The sequence below is a fragment of the Drosophila sulfurigaster genome, chromosome 2L, assembly GCF_023558435.1.
Source record: "Drosophila sulfurigaster albostrigata strain 15112-1811.04 chromosome 2L, ASM2355843v2, whole genome shotgun sequence".
In the NCBI taxonomy this organism is placed as follows: Eukaryota; Metazoa; Arthropoda; class Insecta; order Diptera; family Drosophilidae; genus Drosophila; species Drosophila sulfurigaster.
The window spans coordinates 11901162-11925958 of NC_084881.1; the positions used below are offsets into that span (position 1 = coordinate 11901162).

The window sequence follows — 24797 nt, forward strand, 5'->3', positions numbered from 1 at the left end:
AGAAGCATGCTAAAGAAGGAACCAAAACAAAAGTAAATTAATTACACCTTTTCATCTCGCATGACAAGTCAACAGAAGAAATGGACCAGTTTCTGTTGGCCATTGACATCAGTAGCTGCTTCTGCTGCTCCTGCATTGTTGTTGATTGCCGGTTGTCGCTTTTTGGTTTTTACTTCCATATTCGCGCATAACTTTTACAGCGAGCAGGCCCACAACAAAAGAGGAAAACAGGTAACGCTTTTGTTTTGATTTTGCTGCCAATTTCGCTTAACTCTTCACGTTCAATGTGCTCTCGGGACATGGCGAATTTGTCAAAGAATTTAATTTGCATTAAAACTATGTCAGCATATGTATTATTTAAATATGTAAATTTTTATATTTGTGTAAAATGTATCTTTTTATTATCTTTGCTTTAATTAAGTTTATACATATATTTATTTATATATATTGAATTAGTCGAAGAATATGTTTTGCATTAAAACTATATCAGCATTTATATTATTTAAATATTTCATTTTTATATGGTATATGTTATAGTGAATGTGTGGAGGATTTTGTTTTGTATATAATCAGAATATAAATTATTAAAATTATTGTCCTATGTCAATTGATTTTATAATTTTCCGATTTCAATTTATTTTAATTCATGTCATTTTATAAATTTTTTATATAAGAGTATTTGGCAGGCGGTAATCCAATCAGAACTTTCCTTTCTTTGACATTTTAGAACGTTGTTGAGGCTTAAGCGCTTTTTTGTTGTATTTTATTTTATTTTTTTTTGCGGCACGCTCCGATCGTGTATAAATAGCAGCGTCCTAAGTGCGATCGCCAACAGTTTCGTTCCGGGCGCGCATGCGCAAAGGTTCTCGCGACAACGAAGAAAGAAAGAAAGAAGAGTCAGCTTTTGGAATACCCAGAAACACACCTTTGGAATAGGCCCATTAAGTAAGTGGATGAGTCAAGTGAAGTGTAGTTATAACTGTGCATAACTGGACAACGTGGACACTTTCTTTATAACTTTTTTAACTGTGCCGATCCGATCCAATGCGATTCAATCCCGCGCCAACAGTAAATCTGGATATCAAAATGCATATAAAGTGGAATTTTTTGGTGTGTGTACGTGAACTGCATGGATAATGATGATGAATTCGAGTGTGGCATGAGTGTGTAGTACGAGTACTCAAATGAATTAACACACAAAAAAAAAACCGAAAAAAGCCCAGTTTATGTGTTTTTAATAGTGCCACATAAAATGCACAAATCTCAAGCCCAATTCTTTTGTTCTTTTCGGAATAAACGTTGCAGTTAAATCTCGTACATAAATGCACAAATACTATATAGTCTATTATTATTAAAAATAGAATTATGAAAGTTCCACGTAGGCAAGAAATTGGATGCTCACCTTTCACAAAGTTGCACAATCTCTTTTGCCACATCTTGAAGATACGCAGACAGGATCTGTGTGAAGTGTTCTTGGCGTTCAATGAACCCCAAATGAAAACCTGAACTGCAAAAGTTGCCCAACATCTTTTCACATATTCTGGCATTTGGCGTGGGATTACATTTCTTCTTATTACCATACATAATCATATCACACTTATACATAAGTATATTGCCCACCGATGTTACGTCTTTTCGCATTATCGCTTAGCCGGCGACATTCAAAGCAACAACAAAAAACCGGTCAACATCGTAAAGCTCTTAACCCAATTCTGAAAACCAATTTGCATATTGGCCAACAACAAAAAGAAGTTGGCAAAGCAGAGCACATTACGCGTATTTAAATGAGCCAAAGAGAAAGACATTGACGCCACCGCCCGCGGCAAATACTTAAATAGATGTATGCAAATATTAAAAAAAAAGATATTAAAATACTGTGAAAGGTGAAATAACAAATAGTAAAAAAGCCATAAGAATGGTATCCATTTATTGAGTCATACAGTTGTCTCTATAGACCTTTTCTTTGTGCCTCATCGCAAGGATCGTTGCTTTGTGAGTCAAATACGAATTGAAAACTGTTTTAGTGTAGTAGACTAATTTATACTCTGTACTCTATTAATGTTGATTCTACAGAGCAGTTAAATAAATTCATTTAAATCGGAAATCATTATTATTATAAATATATGAAGCTAGTAGCCAGTTAATAAGTGTAAGTTTAATTAAGTTTGATTCCGATCAGTAGATCGGAAAAAGAAAAATGTTGCAATTGCATCGAATAAATTTTGAAATAATTGTAATCACATGATCCTTAAAATTGCATACAAGGATTAGTGAGTTAAGCAAGACATTAGGTAGTAAATTTAGTATAAAATAAAGTCCTAAATTCTCATTTAGACAAATATCATATATTGTAAACGATTATTCAAAACCACAATGAAATTTATAGCTCTGCGGCGAATTCAAACGCATTAATTAGAATTAATGCAAAGTGAACAAAATCGATTTATGAATTTAATTAATACAAATATCGTTCGCCAATGAAATGACAGCTTGAAAACAAGTTACGTTCAGTGTTTAACAAATTTATAAAAAAAATTTATAAAATATTGAAAAATTGTGTGAAATTAAGCCAGTTTCGATTGTCCCAAAAAACCAGAAGTAATTTCTGAACGTGCCCCAAATATTGAAATTGCTGCGCCTAACTCATTTTACAATTAAAAACATAAGAAATAGACATTTATCACTTACAATCTATAGGCTGGCATATCAACAAGTTCCGGGCGCAAACAAATAAAAACAAAAGTCAATTCAACAATATTACTTCCCAATTTGTCATCCAAGAGCACCAGCTAAGCTTAACCTCATTAAAATGTGCGACGCAATGCGGCACGTAATGCGAGAGGACAACGCTGACAACGTGATAATGTTTGATGTCTGACTAAATAAATCATATATGCGAGCACTGAATGAAGACCAATCTGAAATACTCGTAATCATATTTCGCTTTAAATGATGAGAATTCATGCGGAATCAAACATGCCACCTGCATGTCGCCTGCAAAGAGATCTTACTCATTCAAGTGCGAATAAAAGCTTCACTCCCTTTATTAATACATAATATTTACATAATATTAATACAATTCAAAAAGAGTCGTAGACTTTATAAGGAACTAAAGCGTTGGAAAAGGTATTGGAATTAACAATTCAAACTTTTACCTTCTCTGTTTCTAGCAAAAAGGTATTTTAGTTTGAAAATCCCAGTGTTCTTTTACTACAGGATATAATTTTAGAAAAATGATATGTAGGAATCATCATTCAATGAAACAAAATATTTATATATAGTATATATATATAATAATTTATATATAATTATATAAAAAATCTCATTCATAGTAAAGATATATTAAAGCAACAGTCACGATAATTGTACTCAGCTCAAACGCTAAATTACATTAAAATCTTAAAAAAGGGTGTCTTTAATAGGAACACAATCGAATAAAAAAAAAATGGTTTATATTTTAGACAACACAAAAGTCCATAGAAAGAGAGGAGCAAAAAGAAAAATATTTTGTCAACATCTATTACGGTACATGTACATACATAGAAAATTTACATTTAATTTCTTAATATTTCATTTCAATCTCTTATAGATAAAACAAATATTAAAAGAAAACTCCAAAAAGTAGTAAGAGTAAACGGAAACATTTAAGATGCGTAGAAGAGCTGCCCATGGCAGGCTCCTGGTAAGTTCTAAATAGTAATGCCTCATGATCATTTATACTTTTAATAATAATATCTCTCTTTCTTTCTTTAGTTGCTTTGCCTGTGGGCAACAGCGGCGATGGCGCACATTCGCATCGAGGCGCCTGAAGTGCATTTTGCACCCAGCTATAAGCCAGCCTTTGTGCGCGCTGCAGTGGAGAGCATGCCCCTTGAGGATGAAGCTGGTGCACTCAGCCGGTTCAGCATTCGCCCGACATTCGGAGACACTTTTCTGCCACTGCGCAGCGCCGTTGAAAGCGTTCCCAGTATCAACGAGAAGAATGCAGCACAGCTGCGGGAATCCTCACCACTGAGGTCTTTTGTGCGAGACTCTGTGGAGGCGCAACCCAGTGACGATGAAGATGAGGACGAGTCCGAGTTAGATGGACTCTCAGCTAGCTATGTGCGTGATATACCAGAGGAGCAGCAACAAGAAAAGCTGACACAGCTGGTTGAACCCGATCCCTGGTCAGTTTCAGATAAATACGCAGCCTTCATAGTGCCCAGCGCCGATGACAACTATCGACCACAACCTTATCGCTTCGGTTCTCCGCATCAGCAACTCCTCAAGGCTGTGGACATTGAACAGCTGGAACATATTGACGAGCTCGATGGCTTTACGGAACAGCAGTATTATGGTGCTTTAGCTCAAGCTGAGCTCGCAGACGCTGGTGCCGCTTATGGTGCCCTGTCCCAGGTGAAGGCAACAACACAAAAGAAGAACTACAACATGGAACCTAAGGTACTGTGCTACATGTCCAACTGGGCTTTCTATCGTAAGGCAGATGGACACTTTGTGCCCGAGCAACTTGACCCCAAGCTATGCTCAGCTATTGTCTACTCTTTTGCCTCCTTGGATCCCGATCATTTGACCATCCGAGAGTTTGATCCCTGGGTGGATATTGAGAATCAATACTACAAACGTGTTATCTCACTGGGCGTTCCGGTGCTCATTGCCATGGGTGGCTGGACGGATTCCAGTGGCGACAAGTATTCTCGCCTTGCCGGTGATGAGATCAAGCGCAAGGTGTTTGCATCGAGTGCAACAGGATTCCTTCAACGTTACGGCTTCAGTGGTCTGCACCTTGACTGGAATTACCCCAAGTGCTGGCAGAGTGATTGCACCAAAGGCCCAGCCAGCGATAGGCCCAATCTGACTAAACTGTTGCGTGAGATTCGCAATGAGATGAAACGCGTTAATCCAAAGATGCAATTGGGCGTGGCCATTTCCGGCTACAAGGAGATCATTAGCGAGGCCTACGAACTTGCTGCGCTCTCCGAGATCGTGGACTACATGACAGTGATGAGCTACGACTATCATGGCTCCTGGGAGGGTCAGACCGGACATGTAAGTCCGCTATACGGCCGTCCCCAGGACAAGTATCCGCAGTACAACACGGTCTACACCATGCAGCTGCTTGTGAAGATGGGCGCTCGTCGTGAAAAGCTCATCATGAGCATTCCCTTCTACGGTCAGACCTTTACTCTGGAGCAAAGCAGCCAGCGGCTGATTGGAGAGGGTGTGCCCACCAATGGACCTGGCGACGCAGGCGAACTGACCAAACAGCCCGGCATGCTAGCCTACTATGAGATATGTCAACGCATTCGCAAGCAGAAGTGGCAAACCGGCAGGGATTCCGATCGCAAGAGCGGTCCATATGCCATGTCCAGGGATCAGTGGGTTGGCTACGAGGATGCAGCCAGCGTGGAGGCTAAAGCACGCTATGCAGTCAACAATGACTTTGGTGGCGTTGCTGCCTGGACAATTGACTTGGATGATTTCCAGAATCGCTGCTGCAGTGAATCATTCCCGCTTCTCAAAGCGCTCAATCGTGCCCTGGGTCGTCTCAACTCGGAGCCACCAACGAGAAGCAACTGTGAGCGACCAGCTCAACCCGTGACTCCGGTGCCGCCTCAAATGACCACCATAAGCAGCGACGGCTCTGCCGGAGGTGGAGCTCCTCAGCATGATCACACCACTTCCTGGCCAAGTTGGGAAGCAAGCAGCAGTACCACTAGCAGACCTTCGACTAGTACCACCACCACCAAGCGGCCCAAGACCACAACTACACCAGCCTGGTGGACTTCTACAACAACTATTTCGACCACAAGCACAACAACTACGACAACAACAAAGCGTCCTGCCAAGCCTAAGCCTAAGCCTAAGCCGACCAAGACAACGCCACGTCCGGAGCATACGACCATACCAGTGCCTGCATTGGTTTATCCTGTTGTTCAGGCCTCCAACTGCGAGCCTGGAGAATTCTATCCGGATCGAACAAACTGCAATTCATATTACCATTGCATCATTGCGGGTGAATTAAGACAACAATTCTGCCCTGGTGGTCTGCACTGGAACACCGAGGTGAAGGGCTGCGACTGGCCAGCGTCTGCGATGTGCACTGTGAAGAAGCAGCATACGACCAGCCAGCCAACGAGCACTAGAACCAGCACTACTAGTCAACCTAGCACTACCACTAGCCCACCAAGCACCACGAGTAAGCGACCAACTACTACTAGCAAGCGACCAAGCTCTACCAGCAGCAGACCTGGTAGCAGCTCCACCAAGCGACCAAGGAAGACGACGCCCAAGCCCAGTCGCAAACCAACCCAGCAACCAGCAGTGGGAAGCACTACGAAACGACCCCACCGTACCACGCGACGTCCACGACCTCCCACATCATCGAGGTGCAATGAGGGAGAATACTATACGCATCGGAACTGTGGCAAATATTACATCTGTGTGAATGGAGCCCTCGTTCCCAGTGAATGTGGTGGAGAGTTGCATTGGGATGCACTGCGCAAGATCTGCGATTGGCCGCAGAATGTCCAGTGTGTGACCAGCAAGAAGTATTTGCGCATTGTGCAGTCCAAGGCCAGCGAAGAAGATCCCTGCAATGGCGAAGAACGTGTTCCTTACCCAGGAGACTGCAGCAAGTATCTCTTCTGCCTATGGAATCGACTGCAGGCTGCAGATTGTGCCCCCCGGTCTGCACTACAATGAGGCGTTGGGCAACTGTGATTGGCCAGCATCAGCGCATTGCAAAGAAGATGGCGGAGAAACCCCCCTCTATTGGGGGCTCAACCTCCAACAAACCAAAGCCTCCAGCCGCTGCTAAGCCTGTTCCAACCACCCAAAGACCTAGCACCACACCTAGACCAACTTATCCCACGGACAAGCCACAGCTGCAACCACTCGATGGTTACTACAAGGTTGTCTGCTACTTTACCAACTGGGCATGGTACCGTAAGGGACTGGGACGCTACACACCCGACGACATCAACACAGATCTCTGCACACACGTCATCTATGGCTTCGCCGTGCTGGATTATTCAGAATTGACATTGCGCACTCACGACTCCTGGGCGGATATCGATAACAACTTCTATACACGCGTTAGCGGACTAAAGAGCAAGGGCATCAAGGTCAGTTTGGCATTGGGAGGCTGGAATGATTCGCAGGGCGACAAGTATAGTCGCCTTGTGCGCAACGCTGCAGCACGTGCCAAGTTCATAAGACATGCACTCGACTTTATTGAGAAATATGGCTTTGAGGGTCTTGATCTCGATTGGGAATATCCGGTCTGCTGGCAGACTGAATGCAACAAGGGATTCGCAGATGAAAAAGAAGGTTTCACTGCCTGGGTGAGGGAATTATCGGAGGCATTCCGACCACGTGGTTTGCTGCTCTCCACAGCGGTTTCACCTAGTAAAAAAATCATTGATGCTGGCTATGATGTAGAGGAACTTTCGCGCTACTTTGATTGGATTGCCGTGATGACCTACGACTTCCACGGACAGTGGGACAAGAAGACCGGACATGTGGCGCCGCTGTATCATCATCCCGATGATGACTACGATTACTTTAATGCGGTAAGTTCAGAAAATCCACTTAATTATTATTCCCTAAATGCAAATCTGTCTTGCAGAACTACTCGCTTAACTATTGGATAGAGAAGGGTGCGCCTTCACGCAAGATTGTGATGGGCATGCCACTTTATGGCCAGTCATTTACCCTAGAGAATGCAAACAATAATGGACTGAATGCCAAGGCACCGGGACCTGGCCAGGCGGGTGAATTCACCAAAGCAGCTGGCTTTTTGGCCTACTATGAGGTAGGTTGCAAATAGTAAACGACTAGGGATAATAATATAACATTCGGTAACTTACAGATCTGTGAGCGTGTAAAACATCAAGGCTGGGAAGTGGTGCAAGATGAGCGTGGTCGCATGGGACCATTTGCGCGTAAAGGAACACAGTGGGTGTCCTACGATGATCCGGCCATGATACGCAAGAAGTCCCAATTGGTGCGAGCTTTAGATCTGGGTGGTGGCATGGTCTGGGCTTTGGATCTTGATGATTTCCGGAATCGTTGCGGCGACGGTGTGCATCCTTTACTGAGGGAAATTCATGCAGTACTTAAGGATTCACCAGGTGGCTATGAACCGACTCGTAAGTTTTTTAGTCAGCCAAATACTTTCAGCAAACTTAAGCACTTTCTAATCACTTACAGCTGGATTAATACCCGCCGAAGCAGAATCTGTGGAGGAGCAACCCATTTCTGGAGAGGTGGGCACAGCATCGGTTGAAAGCGACGGCGCTCAGCAAACTCCACCAGAAAATAGCGGCGAGGCTGAAGATGAGGAAAATGAAGGTGGCGAGGAGCAAGAGCCAGAGGAAGAAGTGGTTGTGATGGCGCAACCAGAGCCTGCTCAACCGGAATACTCCTCCCCCCGAAGAGGCCAGTAACGAGGAGGTGGAATCATCGCAGGAGAATGAAGTGGATCCCGACGACGACGTTGAAGAGGGTGAATTTGAAATGGAACAAGGTTATCCTGTTGTTGGCGCTGGCACTGGAGATGCGAATGACTACAAGGTTGTCTGTTACTTCACCAACTGGGCTTGGTACCGTCAAGGAGGCGGCAAATTCTTGCCCGAGGATATCGACGCCGATCTCTGTACACATATTGTATATGGCTTTGCAGTGCTCAACCGTGAGAAGCTAACGATTCAGCCACACGATTCCTGGGCAGATTTGGACAACAAGTTCTACGAGCGAGTTGTCGCCTATAGAAAGAAGGGCATCAAGGTGACCGTAGCCATTGGCGGATGGAATGACTCGGCTGGTGATAAATATGCCCGCTTGGTCAGAAGTGCAGCAGCTCGTGAGAGATTCATTCGTCACGTGATGAACTTCATGGAGCAATACGGCTTTGATGGTCTCGACTTAGATTGGGAGTATCCGGTGTGCTGGCAAGTCGATTGCAAGAAGGGCACCGACGATGAGAAGCAAGGATTCACCGACCTAGTTCGCGAATTGTCTCATGCCTTCAAGCCAAATGGTTTGCTACTCTCAGCCGCCGTTTCGCCCAACAAGAAGGTCGTCGATGCGGGCTACAATGTGCCTGAGTTGTCGCGCTACTTCGATTGGATCGCGGTGATGGCTTACGATTACCATGGACAGTGGGACAAGCACACTGGACATGTGGCACCCATGTACGATCATCCAGAGGGTACCTCGACCTTCAACGCCAATTTCTCCATCAATTACTGGCTCGAAAGCGGCGCAGACCGCAAAAAACTCGTGATGGGCATGCCCATGTATGGACAATCCTTCTCACTCGCTCAATCAAATGATCATCAGTTGAATGCTCCAACTTATGGCGGCGGCGAGGCAGGTGAAGCGACTCGGGCACGTGGCTTCCTGGCCTACTATGAAATTTGCTCGTACATACAAAAACGCGGCTGGAATGTGGTACGAGATGCCCGTGGCCGCATGGGTCCGTATGCATACTCTAGGGATCAGTGGGTGTCCTTTGACGATGCGCCCATGATTCGTCACAAGAGCGAATATGTGCGTGCTATGGGCTTGGGTGGAGCCATGATCTGGGCTCTGGATTTGGATGACTTTAAAAACGATTGTGGCTGCGAGTCGTATCCACTGCTGAAGACTATCAATCGCGTACTTCGTGGCTATAGCGGACCACATCCCAAGTGTCTGCTGGAAAAGAGCGAGAAAACAATGAGTAAGTTAGAACAACATTTGACCTTGCTCAATGAATAGAATCTGAGTTTTGTGCTTGAATTATAAACCTCCTAAACTTAAATCAACATTTACTTACAGTTGCTGGCGACAAGGGCTCTCTGGTGTCCGCAAAACCAACCGTAAACACCGTAACACCATCACAAGCGATTGCAACTTCACCAAAGCCTGATCCTGACCAGCCGCTGGACTGCAATGGTCGCAACTACGTGGCGCACGAACGTGACTGCAACAAGTACTACATTTGCCAGTATGGTGAGCTCATCGAACAGCGGTAAGCTGAAAAACATTTTAGTTAATATGGAGTATCTTAATGAAAACGATATCTTTACTTACAGCTGCCCCGCTGGTCTGCACTGGAACGAGAACTACTGCGACTGGCCGAACACTGCGCATTGCGCTGTGCGCGCAGATCAGACAACGCAGCCTCCGGTGGTTCATCGTCCTAAGCCAACCACTACAACTGAGAGTAGTCGTCCTGTTACCAAGCCCACAAAGAAACCCTTTAAGCCGCCCAATAAGAAACCCATAGCGCGACCAAAGCCAACGCCAGCGCCACCGTTGGGTAGCAATGAGGACTACAAGGTGGTCTGCTACTTCACCAACTGGGCGTGGTATCGTCCCGGCCAGGGCAAGTATGTGCCTGAGGACATCGATGCCAATCTCTGCACGCACATTGTCTACGGATTTGCGGTGCTTAACAGCAATTCGCTGACCATTAAGACGCATGACTCCTGGGCTGATATTGATAATCGTTTCTATGAACGTGTGGTGGAGTACAAACAGAAGGGTCTGCGTGTCACCGTTGCCATTGGTGGCTGGAATGATTCGCTGGGCAGCAAGTATGCGCGTCTTGTGCTCGATCCTCAGGCACGAGCACGTTTCATTGAGAGCGTGCTGAACTTCATCGAGAAATACGGCTTTGAGGGCCTGGATCTGGACTGGGAATATCCGGTGTGCTGGCAAGTGGACTGTGCAAAGGGTGCGCCCGCCGAGAAGCAAGGATTTGCGGCGCTGGTGCGCGAGCTATCCGATGCATTCCGGCCACGTGGATTGCTGCTCTCCGCTGCCGTTTCGCCCAGCAAAACGGTCATCGATGCTGGCTACGATGTGCCACAACTGGCACGATACTTTGACTGGATAGCTGTGATGACATACGATTTCCATGGCCACTGGGACAAGCAGACGGGTCATGTTGCGCCATTGTATTATGTGGAGGGCGATAGCAATCCTTACTTCAATGGCAACTATAGTATACACTATTGGCTGGACAAGGGCACACCGCCCAAGAAGCTAGTGATGGGCATGCCACTCTATGGCCAATCTTTTTCACTGGCCAATCAGAATGCACGCTCGCTTAACGACAAATCCATTGGACCAGGACAGGCTGGCACTTATACAAGAGCTGGCGGCTTCTTGGCCTACTATGAGATATGTGAAAAGATTAGCAATGGCGGCTGGACTGTGGTGCGTGATGAGGAGGGTCGCATAGGTCCATATGCTTACAGTGGCAATCAATGGGTCTCCTATGATGATGTTGCCGACATTCGTCGTAAGTCGCAGTTTGTTCGCAGCCTTAAATTGGGTGGCGGCATGGTGTGGGCTTTGGATCTGGATGATTTCCGTGGCCGTTGCGGCTGTGGTAAGCATCCATTGCTGCGGACTCTCAATCAGGAGTTGCGAGGAATTCCAGGACAACGTGCCAACGATTGCACTTAATAATTCTGTTTTTATTAAGTGACTATCGTTTAGTTTATACACCCGTATTTTGCTGCTGACTGGGCTCGCAATCTGTTTTCAAGATTTTTGCCAATTAGTTGTAAGCACACACACATCAAAACAATAAATATATTTAAATTATATGTTCACTCGAGTCTTCTTTTGAAAGCGCGGCAATCGTAAGCGGAAAACTTAAAATTTTCTAGAGTGTGACCAAAGCAACAACGAAAAACTAAAAATACTGTTACTTAAGTGTGACCGATTTTGCTGCAGAGCTAAAAGCCCACACACGTATTTTCACATTGCTGTACAATAAATGTGGTCTGCTTAAAAACATCGTTCATTTTATTATTATTTTTAAGTTGACAAAAATTTATTACAGAATTATCAAACATTCAGCCATGAAAATCATAAACAGTTAAATATAAATCCAAATTAAGTGCAAAAATTAGCAGGTACGAAAATTAATATCCAAATTAGATAAATATTCATACTAGTTTAATTCAATGGGACAAAAAATTAAGTTAATTTAACTTTTGTTTTCAAAATTTGATTTGATTTGATTTTTAGTGAATGATAGGATTCTTAGCGAATGGAATTCGGAAGAAATATGGCAAGTCGAAACGTGTGTGGTACGTAGATAGTAATATATGAGACGTGTGAGGGCGTTCGAACAGCTGTTGCTTCTGGAATTTCAGTCGCGAAAAAGTACCTGCTAAACTTTAACGAGCGTGAGCGAGAGAGAGCCAAGTTTACACACGCAAAGCTTTAGCTCAAAACCCACTCGGGCTGTCGTCATCGTTAACAGCAAATGTGTTAACCATCGCTTAGTCGAACTGACAACGAAGTTGCATACGCAACATATAATTTGGTTTGCGGGTCGTGTCGCTGCGTGAATTATTGTGTTGTGTGCGTACTATTTGTTGTTGTGCGTGGCAAAGACAGTGACCAAAGAGACCCAAAGCAGAGCTTGTGTTTTTGTTTACATATTGACGGACGCGCACACACGCAAGCACACATTTGCTGCGTGACTCTAGTGACGTCACAAATTTTGATCGTAGCGAGCATTTGCGTATTTTGAGAAATGAGACAGCAATACTGCGGCGCCTTGGGGCATCTGATGCGTCATTGCCAAACGCAGATCAGGCTAACACCAATGCTGGCCAACAACAGCAGTTGCTTCCCCCCGACGACTCACCTTCCGCAGCAGCAGCAATAGCAACAGTTATCATTATCACAACAGCAACAACAACAATAACCACAGCAATGTGCGGCACAAAGCTGCTGCTGTTAGTGATGGCCGCAGTTACTCCAAATTTAGCAGTCACCTCAACAGCGAACGTGCCATGGAACTACTCTGCAATCTGGATGAGGACGAACGTCACAATCTCCGGGATGCCATGTTCAAGATGGAATCGGACAAAGTAAAGAAGTTGTACGAGAGTAAGTTTTTCTTTTATATTTATATTTTTTTACTCCTTTTTTACTGCATAGACAACAAATAACCGTTAAAATAATACATACATAATAATCTAGTAATTAGTTAGTTAATTCTGTTTCGAGAGTTTTGCCTGGGTTCGTGTATCTGATAGTCGGGGGAATATTCCTTAGAAGAGTTCGTTATTTTCCTGCAAAGACATAATAAAAATAAATAATATTAAAGATTACAAAATTTAAAGAAGTTGTAGACAACAAAAAGGCATTGCAATAATACATACAATACATTTTAATCTAGTAATAATTGTTCTTAAAAGTTTAGCCCGGGTCGAGTACAAAATTTAGAGAATTTCGTTAACTTTTGTTCAGGTTCTATTGAAAGAGATACTTTTCCCGATTTTTACTACATAGGCAACAATGCCCATACTAATAATTACATAACAAGCTAGTAATTAGTTGTGTTCCTTTTTTTTTGAGAATTAATCCTGGGTTCGGGTATCTGGAAGTCGGGTATTCGCGTATTCGGGAGTATTTACCTTACAAAAGTCCATGTTTCTGTGCCTCCATCAAGAAGCATTGGCCATAGGCCTCAGCTGCCTCGCAATGATCATCGGGCACCGCGATGGCAGCGCAAGTGTCACCGATCTCTAGGGCCAGTTTTAGCTTGGCAGGATCGTTGCCGGTGTACTTCTTGGCCTTCTCGTGTCCGGCAGCCTTGTCCAGCTTGCCATTGTCATCGATCAGCTTGAACTTCTTCATCACACAGGCACGCAAGCATTTCGCCTCATAGGTGCTGGCTGGCTGACGTTTGACGGACTCCTCGATATCGGCATCCGTGGCGCCAACTTCGCCCTTGCAGGTTTCGGCAAACTCCATGAACTTGGCCGCAGCAGCTTTCTCATCGAAGGCCCGGACCAAGGCAGCTCCCAGCAGAGCGATTAAAGCGATATTCAACACAAAGCGTTGCATGTTTAGTTAATATTTTTAGTTAGTTACTGTGAGCTGCTGCTTCTGTTAATTTGTGAATGCAAACTGTTGATTTGTCTAGTTAAAATGCCGCTTTTTATAGTCAAAATGATGTTGACGGTAATCTGTCAGCTGTGAAATTATATAGAGTTCAATTGATCGCATAACAATGGCTGTCAATTAATTGTCCAATGTTTAATTAGTATTATTAAACGTTTTTCCCAAACTAACTTTGAGCAGCCTCCATTCACAACTCACTCCCCCATAAAACGTCTCTGTTAAAGTAACTCGAACGCAAAGTCGAAACATTTGCAAAGCTTTTTTTTGTTGGATTGGGAGGAGGAGAGAAGCGTACGTGACCAAAGGCGTAGACACATCATGAAATCATCGCACAGATTTGCCACATTTCCTGAGTGTTCATCTTCCTGTGCATGACTCGAACTCGCTCAGTCGGTTTTATCCTGGCATCATTTATTTAAATAATGCAAATTGTTTGATTTGTTTTGACAGCCAAAGCAATAACATTACTCTCACATCCTGAGCTCTGTCTACTTAACATGCTCCGCATGTTGATGTTATGGCTTTAAGCTAAGCGTAAGCTGTGAGCTTGCAATTTTTAGTGCAGAATCCTGGTAAAGACATCTTTAAGATAAAGATTTATAAAAAATTTAATTACAACTGATGCCAATTCTTTGAGCTTTTACTTACATGCAGTAACTCTATTTACTTAACATGCTCTTTTACGTTTTAACAGCGCTGATGAAGCTAATCATAAGCTTCACATGTTGCTAAGCCTGCAAGCTGACATTCTGCAATCTAGAAATGTTGCTAAAGACAATCTTAAGCTACTTAGCTGCAACAAATAAGGAATTCAATTACAAACTCAAAAATTCACAGCAAACTAATTGTAATGGGCTTTTACATTTTAGATTTGCAGTTTATTAATTATTCATGCATTTATAATTGCTCAGCAAATTACAGAATCTAAACAGTTGAAAAGCTATTTGCTACTTTTAATGATTCTCTGCTACATTTTCAGCATTGAAAATTCTGCTGCAAATTGTTTCTGCACAGTTTTAACTTAGTGTAAACACGTTGCAACTTAAACTAAATATTGACAATAGTCTCAAACGTACAACATAGAAAACTTCTGAAATAAGCTTCGGCATACATTCAGTTATCATCGATGGTTGTTAGCAAACATTTAAGAGTAAAGATAACGCCAATAATACTTGTAAATGGTAAAGATAACACAATAATTCAAGTGAATATTAGGAAGGCAACATATATTCTGGTTATTTTTAGATTTGTATATTTTGTTTTAAAGACTCAAAGAACTATTTCTATCTAATAAAACATTTGTGTATTTTAAAAATAGGTCTAGGAACAAAACATAAAATACTTCTGTCTAATTAAATACTTGCGTTTGTTTATGAATAATTCTAGCAACAAAAATAAAACTTATTTCAATCTAATTAAATAGTTGTAACTCTTTAAAAATAAATCTTTAATCATTTTAAGAGCTGCTTAAAATGTTGCCAACAGAAACCTTAAGTCTGGTTGCCAGCAACATTTAAATGCCTCAGCTAAAAATGTTGCTTAGAATAACTGTTATAGTTAAGCTGAAAATGTTCCTAATGCCAACTTTGTCAGTTAAGCCTGAATAAACAATTTAACTACAATAAATATTGACATTACTGCTGCACAAACAATATTCAAAATCAACAAAACTATTTAGATATGCGCATATATTTATGCATTTCTATTTGTACATATTTTGTTGTGTGTAGCACATGGAACACAGCGTAAAGCAAAACCAAAAGTAAACGCATTTTGTTATTTTTTGCGTTTTGTGTTTTCTGTTTTGTTTCGTCGACAGCGGCGGCTGCTCATTAAAATTTCAACAGCCAAACAACTTGGCTGTGGGTCCGCCTGCAGCTAGTTGAAACTTGCCGAAACTGCTTTACGCACTAAGCACAACGTCAGCGCTGACGTTGACGTTGCCGTTGACGTTGGCGTCGGCGTCAACGTTAACATCGCAGCTGTCGCTGAAGCTTTTAGTTCTGGCAACACTTTGGACCCTTCTGCAAAACTTTTTTGATTATTTTCTCCTGCCGCTTAAATCTGGCAAAAATGGGGTGAATTGAATCACACTCGCAAAACTATTGCATCTCTAAATAAGCGAGGTAACTCCTAGGTATAATGGCCAACAGTTGTGAGGGTAATCAGCGCAAAAAGTTTCACGAGTTTGCACACGTAACTTTGCTTACTGATAAGAAACTTGTTGAGACTTTTGATAAATATTTAAGCCAAGCGAATGTTAAATGTGTAACATGCATTTAATCAAAAGGCTACTCACATAACTAGCTAACATAATGGTGCTTAACAATGGCTATTAAAGCATCGTGCTGCTATGTAAACAGACCCCACAGAATTATGTTAATTTACATAGCTGTAATAACAGTTGATGGAAAAGCAATTTCATGAATTCACAATGAGAGCACACTTAAGAAGAAGAAAGGATGAAAAGCTATAAAAAAAAGAGTAAAAAAAAGTTCTTAAAATTCGCAAGTTTTTTATTACACAAAAATTCTACGGAAAAGAGCACTAAAAATTGAAAGTTCTTCGGTAATTCAAATCCAGAAAGTTTTGCGTTAATTTCATCTGCTTAGCTTTGCTTTCCTTTCCTTTCCACACAACACTTTAGCTATGAAGTGCTAACTGTTGCTTTCCAGCTGAGTAATATAAGTAAGCAGAAATGCTGCTTGTGCAGTTGTAAAGCTTTGGTACTTGAGCAAAAGCCAAGTTAATCAAATTAGCGGTTGGTGGGCACTCAAAACGCCAAAAGCATTTTTTAAGAAACATCAGTAAAGTGGAATGTCGCACAGTTCGACAAGCATTCTGCTCTGGGCAGTGTTGCCAAATTTTGGGGGAAAAGCGAAAGATGATTGTAAAAAATGCTAGAAAATAATGCCGAAATTCTTCGTCACTTCATTAATAGCACTTTGTTTTTAAAAGCTATTTTTAACTTTAGGAAAATTTTACAAAAAAGGATAAACTAAACTAGAAACCAACTTTCTACACTTCTTAGTTTCAAAAAATATTATTCACTCTAAGGAAAGTCTTTAAAAAAGGCTAAAAGCGGAAAATAAGCCAACACTCTCTAATAGTCCTGTCTTTAAAAAAGGCTAAAGGCGGAAACGAAGCCAACACTATCTAATAGTACTGTCTTTCAAAAAGGCTAAAAGCGGAAAAGAAGCCAACACTCTCTAATAGTCCTGAAAGAACATGATATATTGATATGAGGGGTTCATATTAATACAATTTATATAAAATAGGGTCATATATTTCAGTTTGTTCTAACTGACAGCATTGCCCACAAATTTATCCTGTTATCAATCATTATATGGAAAGAACACTCACATTTGACGGGAAAAATGGGGGATTGTCAACACTGCTTGCCACAGCATCGCAGCAGCCTCCACAAAAACCAGCAACCGACAATTCGTTTGGCATTAGGGGTGGTTCCTACCTACTTTCAGTCATCGTACCTACCCCAAAGTAATTGCCAACCCTGCCAACTCGCCCACTTGTCTGCCCTGGGCACCTTCAAGCTTACGAGCCCCCCAACATTAAATGCTGTTCATTGTGCTGTGCAAGAAAGTCGTGAGCCTTGATGAGAGCATCTGTTCCATGAGCGTTCCACACTCATCTTCCCTCTCTCTCTGTTTAGTTGGGGACATGCATATAAATTCTATTAAGCATTATTTGACCTCATTTGTGACTTAACTAAGCATTACAGCCTTGACAAGAGATGGAATTTTAAGTTTACGTTTTGGGATTTCAAAGAACATTAATCAACATCACTTGAAAAATTCAAAAAATATTTATTTTTGGCGAGCAAAAAGCGCACGTACGTTCTGCATTTTTATAGATAAAGTTGGAGAGGGAGCTGGCAAAAACAAAAAAGCTGACAAGCAGAGCAATTGAAAAACTTCGCACTGCGAGTTTATACTTCATATTATACTCGTAAAAGAAACTTGAAGCGGAAAATCAATATGCGACAATACTCGATAAAAAAAAGTGAATCGCGCTGAAGTGAAAGTTTTATGCTCTACAAAGAGTTTGTTGATGAAGTGCATAGCAAACCGAAGTTGAATGAATGAAAAATTTGTGAATAAATTGAGTTCTTCGCAAGCGTCCTTTATGCAGCTCAGCTTGTATTTTTCCTGTTGCATACTTTGCGGAGTTGACTTTAATGTGCTTAAGCGAAAGCAAGCATAACAAACTGAATATGAAATGCAGTTGGCATTTATGAGATGTGCATGTATTAATAAAAAAGAAAACTCTCTGACTGACAACGTTTGCAGCGCACCTGCTGATGGCATCTCAGCACTCAACTCTACGGTAAATTAGTCATTTATGGCGCGACGCTGCAAAGTATGCAATATAAAATGTGCGAAGCCAAGAGAGCTCACTAACTTTTTGTAATTTGATTCAATTTGCTGCCTTTTCGCCAAAGCACGTGCTGCTTTGTGAGTGTCTTGAATTGGCAAACGACACCTGAGAAATGTTGATGCCCAAGAATTTTGAGAATGTTGCAGGCAACAGGCGGAAGCAACAGCTGTGTATAACAAACCAGCTCCGCATACTTTGTGTATACATGGATGTTGTATTGGTGTGCGTTGGCCTTTAAAAAGTCATAAAACAAAGCAAAGCAGATACTCCAAGGGGGAAGAACAAAAAAAGTGAAAGCTGAACGGGATCGGAAGAGGAGCTGGAGGCGATGCGGATGCGGAAGTGAGTGAGAGAGCGACAGAGAGTGCGAGAGAGTGAGAGTGAAGAAAAGAGCATAAAAAGCAGAGCGATAAATTGAAAAGTGTGCAGCGTTAAGCTCTCAGAGACTGACGAAGAACCGAAACAGGGCCACAGAGAACAGAGCCCGGGCCAGGTGTACATAACTAAATACGTGCTCACATACACAGATACACAGAAATATCTGTATATACATATATATTACATATGTATGTATCTAAGCACAGCCAAAAGCTGGCTTACATTTGGTTTTTTATGCCCTCTTTGATTGTAACACATTGCGGTCGCTCTGAGGATTTGTTTTGAGTTTACACACAAACACAGCACAACAAAAATGAAAAGAAAAGAAACAAATACAATACACAAAAATGGCCCACAAAAATGTTTCAATTTAACCAAAGTTAGAGCTGTGAATTTGTTGAGCATTTTAGAGTGAAGGAAAGCATTATATATTTGCTCAACCGTTTTGCTCAGTTTGCTTTTCATTAGCTTTGTGTGTAGCACAAAACTCAACCGTAATTTGGTTAACGGATTCGAATTGAAATTAGTTTTTCTCTTTTGATATACATGCAATTAATTTCAGAAAAATGCACATTCATGAATAAAGAGCAAGTAAATTGATGATTTTAATTTGTTATTCCCAGCTGAATAATTTAAAATAGCAAGCGAAAATTAATTGTCATATCAAACGTATAAATTGCTCATAAATGCATCAAAAGAACCAAAAGAAAAACAAACCTCAACGACGAGACTAGTTAAATATTGAACAGTCTACACTTCGGTACACTTCACTTTGAAATTCAAGTCAAAAGTCAACTTCAATAAGTGAAAGTTAATTAAGGCATGGAAAACTAAAGCAAACATATAGTATATCAAAATACCACACAACACGCGTCAAGCCACAAAGTTTGTCAGTCGCCTTCAAGGCTTGCGCGCAAAATTGTGTAGCATGCTTTTAGGCTGACCTCAGATATGACTTGTTCATTTGTTATGCAAGGTGAAGTTCTTACAATGCTCAGAGTCTGGTTTAAAAGTCATAAGAGTGGAAAGCGAAAGTGTGTGTATGTCCGCCCCTGGTGGCAGCCAATTTAAATGCTAAGCAGAAGCAGTCAGTCATGCAGTCAGTCAGTAAGGTAGCTCGACAGCACAGCCAGCCAATAAGCGCTACTAAATGTTATGCAAATTGTCTGCTGACTCGCACACACACACACACACGTACAAGCACTCACATACATTGACAGTGCATGCGCCAAACAAACGTATGTGCTTGGTGTGTATATGTAGAGTGTGTAGTAACGTTCTCACCCTCTGCTACTCTGTTGTCAGCAAACACAGATACACACCACATGAACGCAGCTGTGCGGCACGTCTTCCTGTTGCTTCTTTTATGGCAAGTGGTCTCAGAGCAGATTGCTCTTGCTCAGGCACACAGATAGAAATATGGTTTCCCTTTTGTGGCCCCATAAACAAGCATAGACAGCGAGAAAAATAAAGTGAAAAAGAGAAATAGGGTGAACTAAGCTTCAGCTTCAAGTGCGGCTCTCAGATTTCAGCTTTGAGTTCGATTCAAGTGCTGCCTACTTCCAGGCGCCCATTTTAATATTTGCTCGCTTCGTTGTGTTTGCCCAGCAAATCAAGGCTTGCCTTTCGCTATATCTCTGCCTGTGTGTGTGTGTGTTTGTGTCGCTGTTTGCGTGTTTATTTCTATGTGTATTGGTGTGCACATGTCGCAACAAAAAAAAAGGAAGTGCCGAGGTCAGTGGATTGCCCTTGTGGCCTCTGTATATGATTAAACACCCGTACCCATTCTTTCTATTGGGCATATTCTCGTATTTATTGCGCCATTTATGTAATTGGTTTTATTTGCTAAATTGAAAAATCAATGCGACATCAATTCCGGAATGCTTCCGCATAATTACAGAGACAGCAAATTTGTGGACAGTGAATTTTATATGAGAATTCATTGACTGTTTAACTTTCAAATTAATATGACTATTGCATAGCCCGTAAATTGACTGGAAATTGTTTATTTAATGTGCAATAAGATTTCAAATATATCCATTTATATCAATTGCATCCTAGGAGAACTCATTCATGTCTCCTTTAATGATGCACTCACGTCTTGCGATTAAATTTGAACACGGTTTACGACACGGTGTGTGTGTCGCGTATACAAATAGTCGAGCACTCGTGTGTTAAATGTTCTACGGCCATTTCTATGTTTTATGGCATGTTTTTGTGATTCGTTGAATCAAGTGAGAATTTTATGTTTAACACTTAACCGCCAGCTAAATGACATAATTGCCCTGAAAATTGCTCAGTGGCCATGAATAAAACACGAGCAAAAGACACTGCTTGGATTTTTATGGCCAAATCACACACACACAGACCTCTCTCTGTGTGTATAGTATAACTGATGTGTGACAGGCGGCGGTGGCAGCAGCAGCAGCTAGCGACAAAGTATGCCCCTGTGGCAAACTGATTATGCGGAGCATATAAAAGAGCAGACAACATCATGCAGGTACAAAAACAGGGGCAAAAGTTGTGTATACAAAGTCACTCTCAACATAATTTATTTGTAAAGACTATTTATCGCCATTATTTGACACAAACAGTCGTGGTTTTTATTTACAGGGTAACCGCGAAGTGTTTATCAGTGTGTTATTTGGGCTGCCTAGAAGTAGGCAACACATTTTTAATGTCCTCCCATTGTGATTGTTCGGGGAGCAACAGTTAATTAATTGTGTTCCTTTGGGGTCGTTGCGGTTCTGTGTGCACAGAGGGTAGCAATAATGATAATTATCATTGTTTAATGACGTCTATGGCCTGACCCACTACGCACGTGTTAACCATTTGATGCTGTTGCCTATGTTGTTGACATGACAGTTTTAAGCGCATTTACTGCACGTTTCGCTAATGTTGAAGAGTGTTAGTCTCAAAGTGCCGCTAAAATGTGTCGTTTACAAAACTTAAACACACATCATGCACACACACAAACACACACACACATGCCGCCGACTAACACATGTAGACATGTTAAGTGCGGCGCGTGAAAGTATGCAACGTTAAAATTACGACAGTTGCGGCCGTAGCGTAAATGTAATTGAGTTTCACAGCAGCGAGACGTAGACACACATGCATGGACACACACACACACCCACTCAGTCACACTTACACAGCCATTTTGTTTGTGCTTTCGGCTTGCTGTTTGCTGCCATTGCAATTTTAATGCAATTCGCAAAGTGTGAATTAAGATGGGGATCAAGTGGGGCAGGTCAAAAGGGGTTAGAGGTCTGGCTTATATAATGCGCCAACTTTTATCGTTTTACCTTCTTTTTTTTTTAATTAGCGTTGTACATGCGAAAGCTGAAATTAAGGCGCCAACAGCAAAACAGTTTGCTCATTGACGGTGGGGCCTTGGAATAATATACATAAATCTCAATTACCGTTGTTTTATTCATGTTTATAAAAAAGGTTTATTATTAAAAAGGATATAAACACATAAAAACGGCTAATAAAAGTGTTGTTATAATCCTTCTTAACTGTATTTTACGTATAGTTTATAGATAACTTATTAACCTGTAATTAGCAACCTATGCCAACATAATGAACAAAAATATTAATTACTGATGTTAGTTTATGAAATAAGGATACAAAACTACACTTCATAATCCCACTAACATAATCATAAGTATAGTTTATAGATAACTCATCATCACAACATTAAGTTGTCATTTAGATAATTATTCGTTTATGACTATAATTAAATTCAATTTCAGTCAAGGTAACTTTAGCTGATGCATGACCTACCTATTCATTAAGTTGATTTAATTATTATTTAGTGACAACTTGTAATCTCTCTTTTATTTGTTTTGTTTATTTGCATAAACTTCCTCACTTGTGTTTTGATTTTGAACCCGAACGATTCATCACACAACAAACAACAACAACAACATCAACACTACAACTACAACTACAACAACATCTATTACACTGTCCATGTTGGTAACGATAAGGTCAGCTGGCAGTTGGCAGCTGGCGAACTCGCTTTGGACGACTCTCGAATAAGACGCCGCTGGGCGCTGTGGATCCATCGGGCACATTTTGTGCCATGCCAGACGATTGGCTTAAAAAGAAATTGGGTAAAAGCTGCCATTAAGGGTCACACAACAACAACTGCAACAATGTGAAAGCATTCCAATTGAAGTTGAAAACTAATTTTCATTATTTTTCTCTCTCTCTCTCTATCTCTGATTCTCGCTTTTCACAGTGGAAGCAGCAGAACCGCCAACGGCAGCACAGCTTTATAGCAGTAAGTTGGCAAAATCGCGAATTTTTCAAATTGAAAGTTGCTTACATTCATCTCTGGTTGTTATTGCTTTTCGACAGTTTTCTTTGTGAATGCGGTGCCATTTATCGCCTTTGGCTTTCTGGACAATTTCATCATGATCATGGCCGTAAGTAATGAAATATTCCCATGACTGAAAGCACAACAACAAATCGATATAGGTCTTAAAGTGGGAAGTTACGTTCCCAACTTCCACTAAAAAAACAATTTATAAATTTTAAAATTAATTTCAATTTCTATCTTAGTAAATTTAAAAACTAAAGTATAATAATTTGCATTTAACATTATATCTCACAAAAATAGCTTCAAAATCAAATCGTCTAGAACTTGTTGAACTTTATGTTAATGTTAATATAATTGATTTAAATTTGACCTTAATACAATTCGAGCTTAATGATTGTTCATATTATCTTTTAAAAAAAAAAATATATAATTTCACAAGTTTATACTTTTTTAAGAAAAATAAATAAAACTTCAGACATAATACAAAGTCATACGTGTATTAAATCGTGAAATAAAATTGTAATTTGTATATTATCTGTATTTTTCTTATTTTCGATTATCAAAATTCAATCCTTCCATCTTTCAGGGTGAATACATTGAAAGCTATTTGGGTCACTTCATAACGCTATCAACGATGGCCGCCGCTGGCCTGGGCAATACGATCAGTGATATTATTGGCATTACCACAGCCTCCTATGTGGAATCCACCTGCCACTTATTGGGCCTGAAGCAGCCCCGAATGACTCCACAGCAATTTGAACTACAGTCCAGTAGACGAGCCTCCAGTTGGGTAAGCATATCCAGTGCGATTAATAAACTGAAACTACTCTAATTCCTTATATCTTTTACTCTGCAGGGTCGCATTATAGGCATCACTATTGGTTGTTTGCTGGGCATGTGTCCATTGTGGTTTGTAACGCCCGAGGAAACAGAAAGTCCAAAGGAGTAGAGAGCAAATAGTTTACTAGTAAATTCGTCAATTGTTCAGGACTGATGAACGTCGTAGTCCACACAAGAAGTATAAATGATTTTCGTTCTGCAAAGAGACACTCAAAGTACCTACTGACTACTATACTATTCATATATATTCATAAGTTTTTTATATAGTTTAAAAAATATGTTAGGTTTTACATGAATGAGTATATTGTTATATGAGCACTTTGAGCACTGATTCTGACTGCACTCACACACACATAATGCAAAATCCAAGTTGCTTTAAGTTTTAGGAATGAGCTCAAGACCAGTTGAAAGCAATCGGAAACAATTGATATTTGATAATTGATAATTTGTAATTCACTGAATCGAAAATACTATATCAAAAATAATACAAAACATTTAAAAATACATATATGGTATATATATAGAGCAAATTGATTATATAGTAGCTGCAAAAGGTCCAAATAAAAATCGAAAATCAAAAATAGCCATTTTTTTGTAGAGTATTTAGATGAGAAAGATCATTAATGGAAATTAATTGAATTATCAATTGCTGTAGTGCAACTAAATTTGCAAAAATAATTAACTCAAGATCATAGAATGCCTTCAACTGTCCTAATTTTAAACTCGCCACACTGCAAAGTGCCTACAAAATGCTTTAAACTTTAAACTCACTTCTTAAAGATATTCAACTCATATCTTTATACTATAACTAACATATATGTATATGTATGTATGTGTACATTTGCTTTAAATACAGTTACAACAAACGAAATCATTAGCAACATTTTTAATGTTAAAGAAAAAAAGTCCAAAATTGTAGAGAGCT

General features: G+C 40.8%; 4 protein-coding genes across 4 annotated transcripts in view; 2 read left to right on the plus strand and 2 right to left on the minus strand.

The window, feature by feature from the left end:
• LOC133835351 (zinc finger protein ZFP2) overlaps window positions 1-24797 on the minus strand; it is a 112270-nt gene that overhangs the window by 58587 nt on the left and 28886 nt on the right. The gene's annotated exons all lie outside the window — the stretch shown is intronic.
• Window positions 830-12617, plus strand: LOC133835710 (probable chitinase 10). Its single transcript, XM_062265757.1, is given in 12 exon segments — window positions 830-945; window positions 3590-3682; window positions 3754-6684; window positions 6686-6754; window positions 6756-7574; window positions 7631-7816; window positions 7874-8153; window positions 8215-8251; window positions 8409-9727; window positions 9826-10018; window positions 10083-11918; window positions 12034-12617. Coding segments are annotated over 10 exon segments (7248 nt in total). The 5' UTR covers window positions 830-945; window positions 3590-3649; the 3' UTR covers window positions 11464-11918; window positions 12034-12617.
• On the plus strand, window positions 12615-24376 carry LOC133847886 (uncharacterized; the record flags this gene model as incomplete). The annotated part of the gene is made up of 6 exons (XM_062283177.1): window positions 12615-12906; window positions 22698-22823; window positions 22952-22993; window positions 23071-23138; window positions 23619-23822; window positions 23889-24376. Coding segments are annotated over 6 exons (825 nt in total), but the record flags the coding sequence as incomplete, so codon positions are not given.
• LOC133835701 (general odorant-binding protein 28a) lies at window positions 12918-14133 on the minus strand. Its single transcript, XM_062265746.1, has 2 exons — window positions 13437-14133; window positions 12918-13091 (listed from the first exon to the last, which is right to left on the minus strand). Exon 1 carries the CDS (start codon window positions 13867-13869, stop codon window positions 13438-13440), a length of 432 nt encoding a protein of 143 aa, XP_062121730.1. The 5' UTR covers window positions 13870-14133; the 3' UTR covers window positions 12918-13091; window position 13437.

What these genes read in the sequence shown, in the direction of transcription:
- LOC133835701 (XM_062265746.1), bottom strand. Translation starts at nt 13,869, where the DNA reads ATGCAACGCTTTGTGTTGAATATCGCTTTAATCGCTCTGCTGGGAGCT.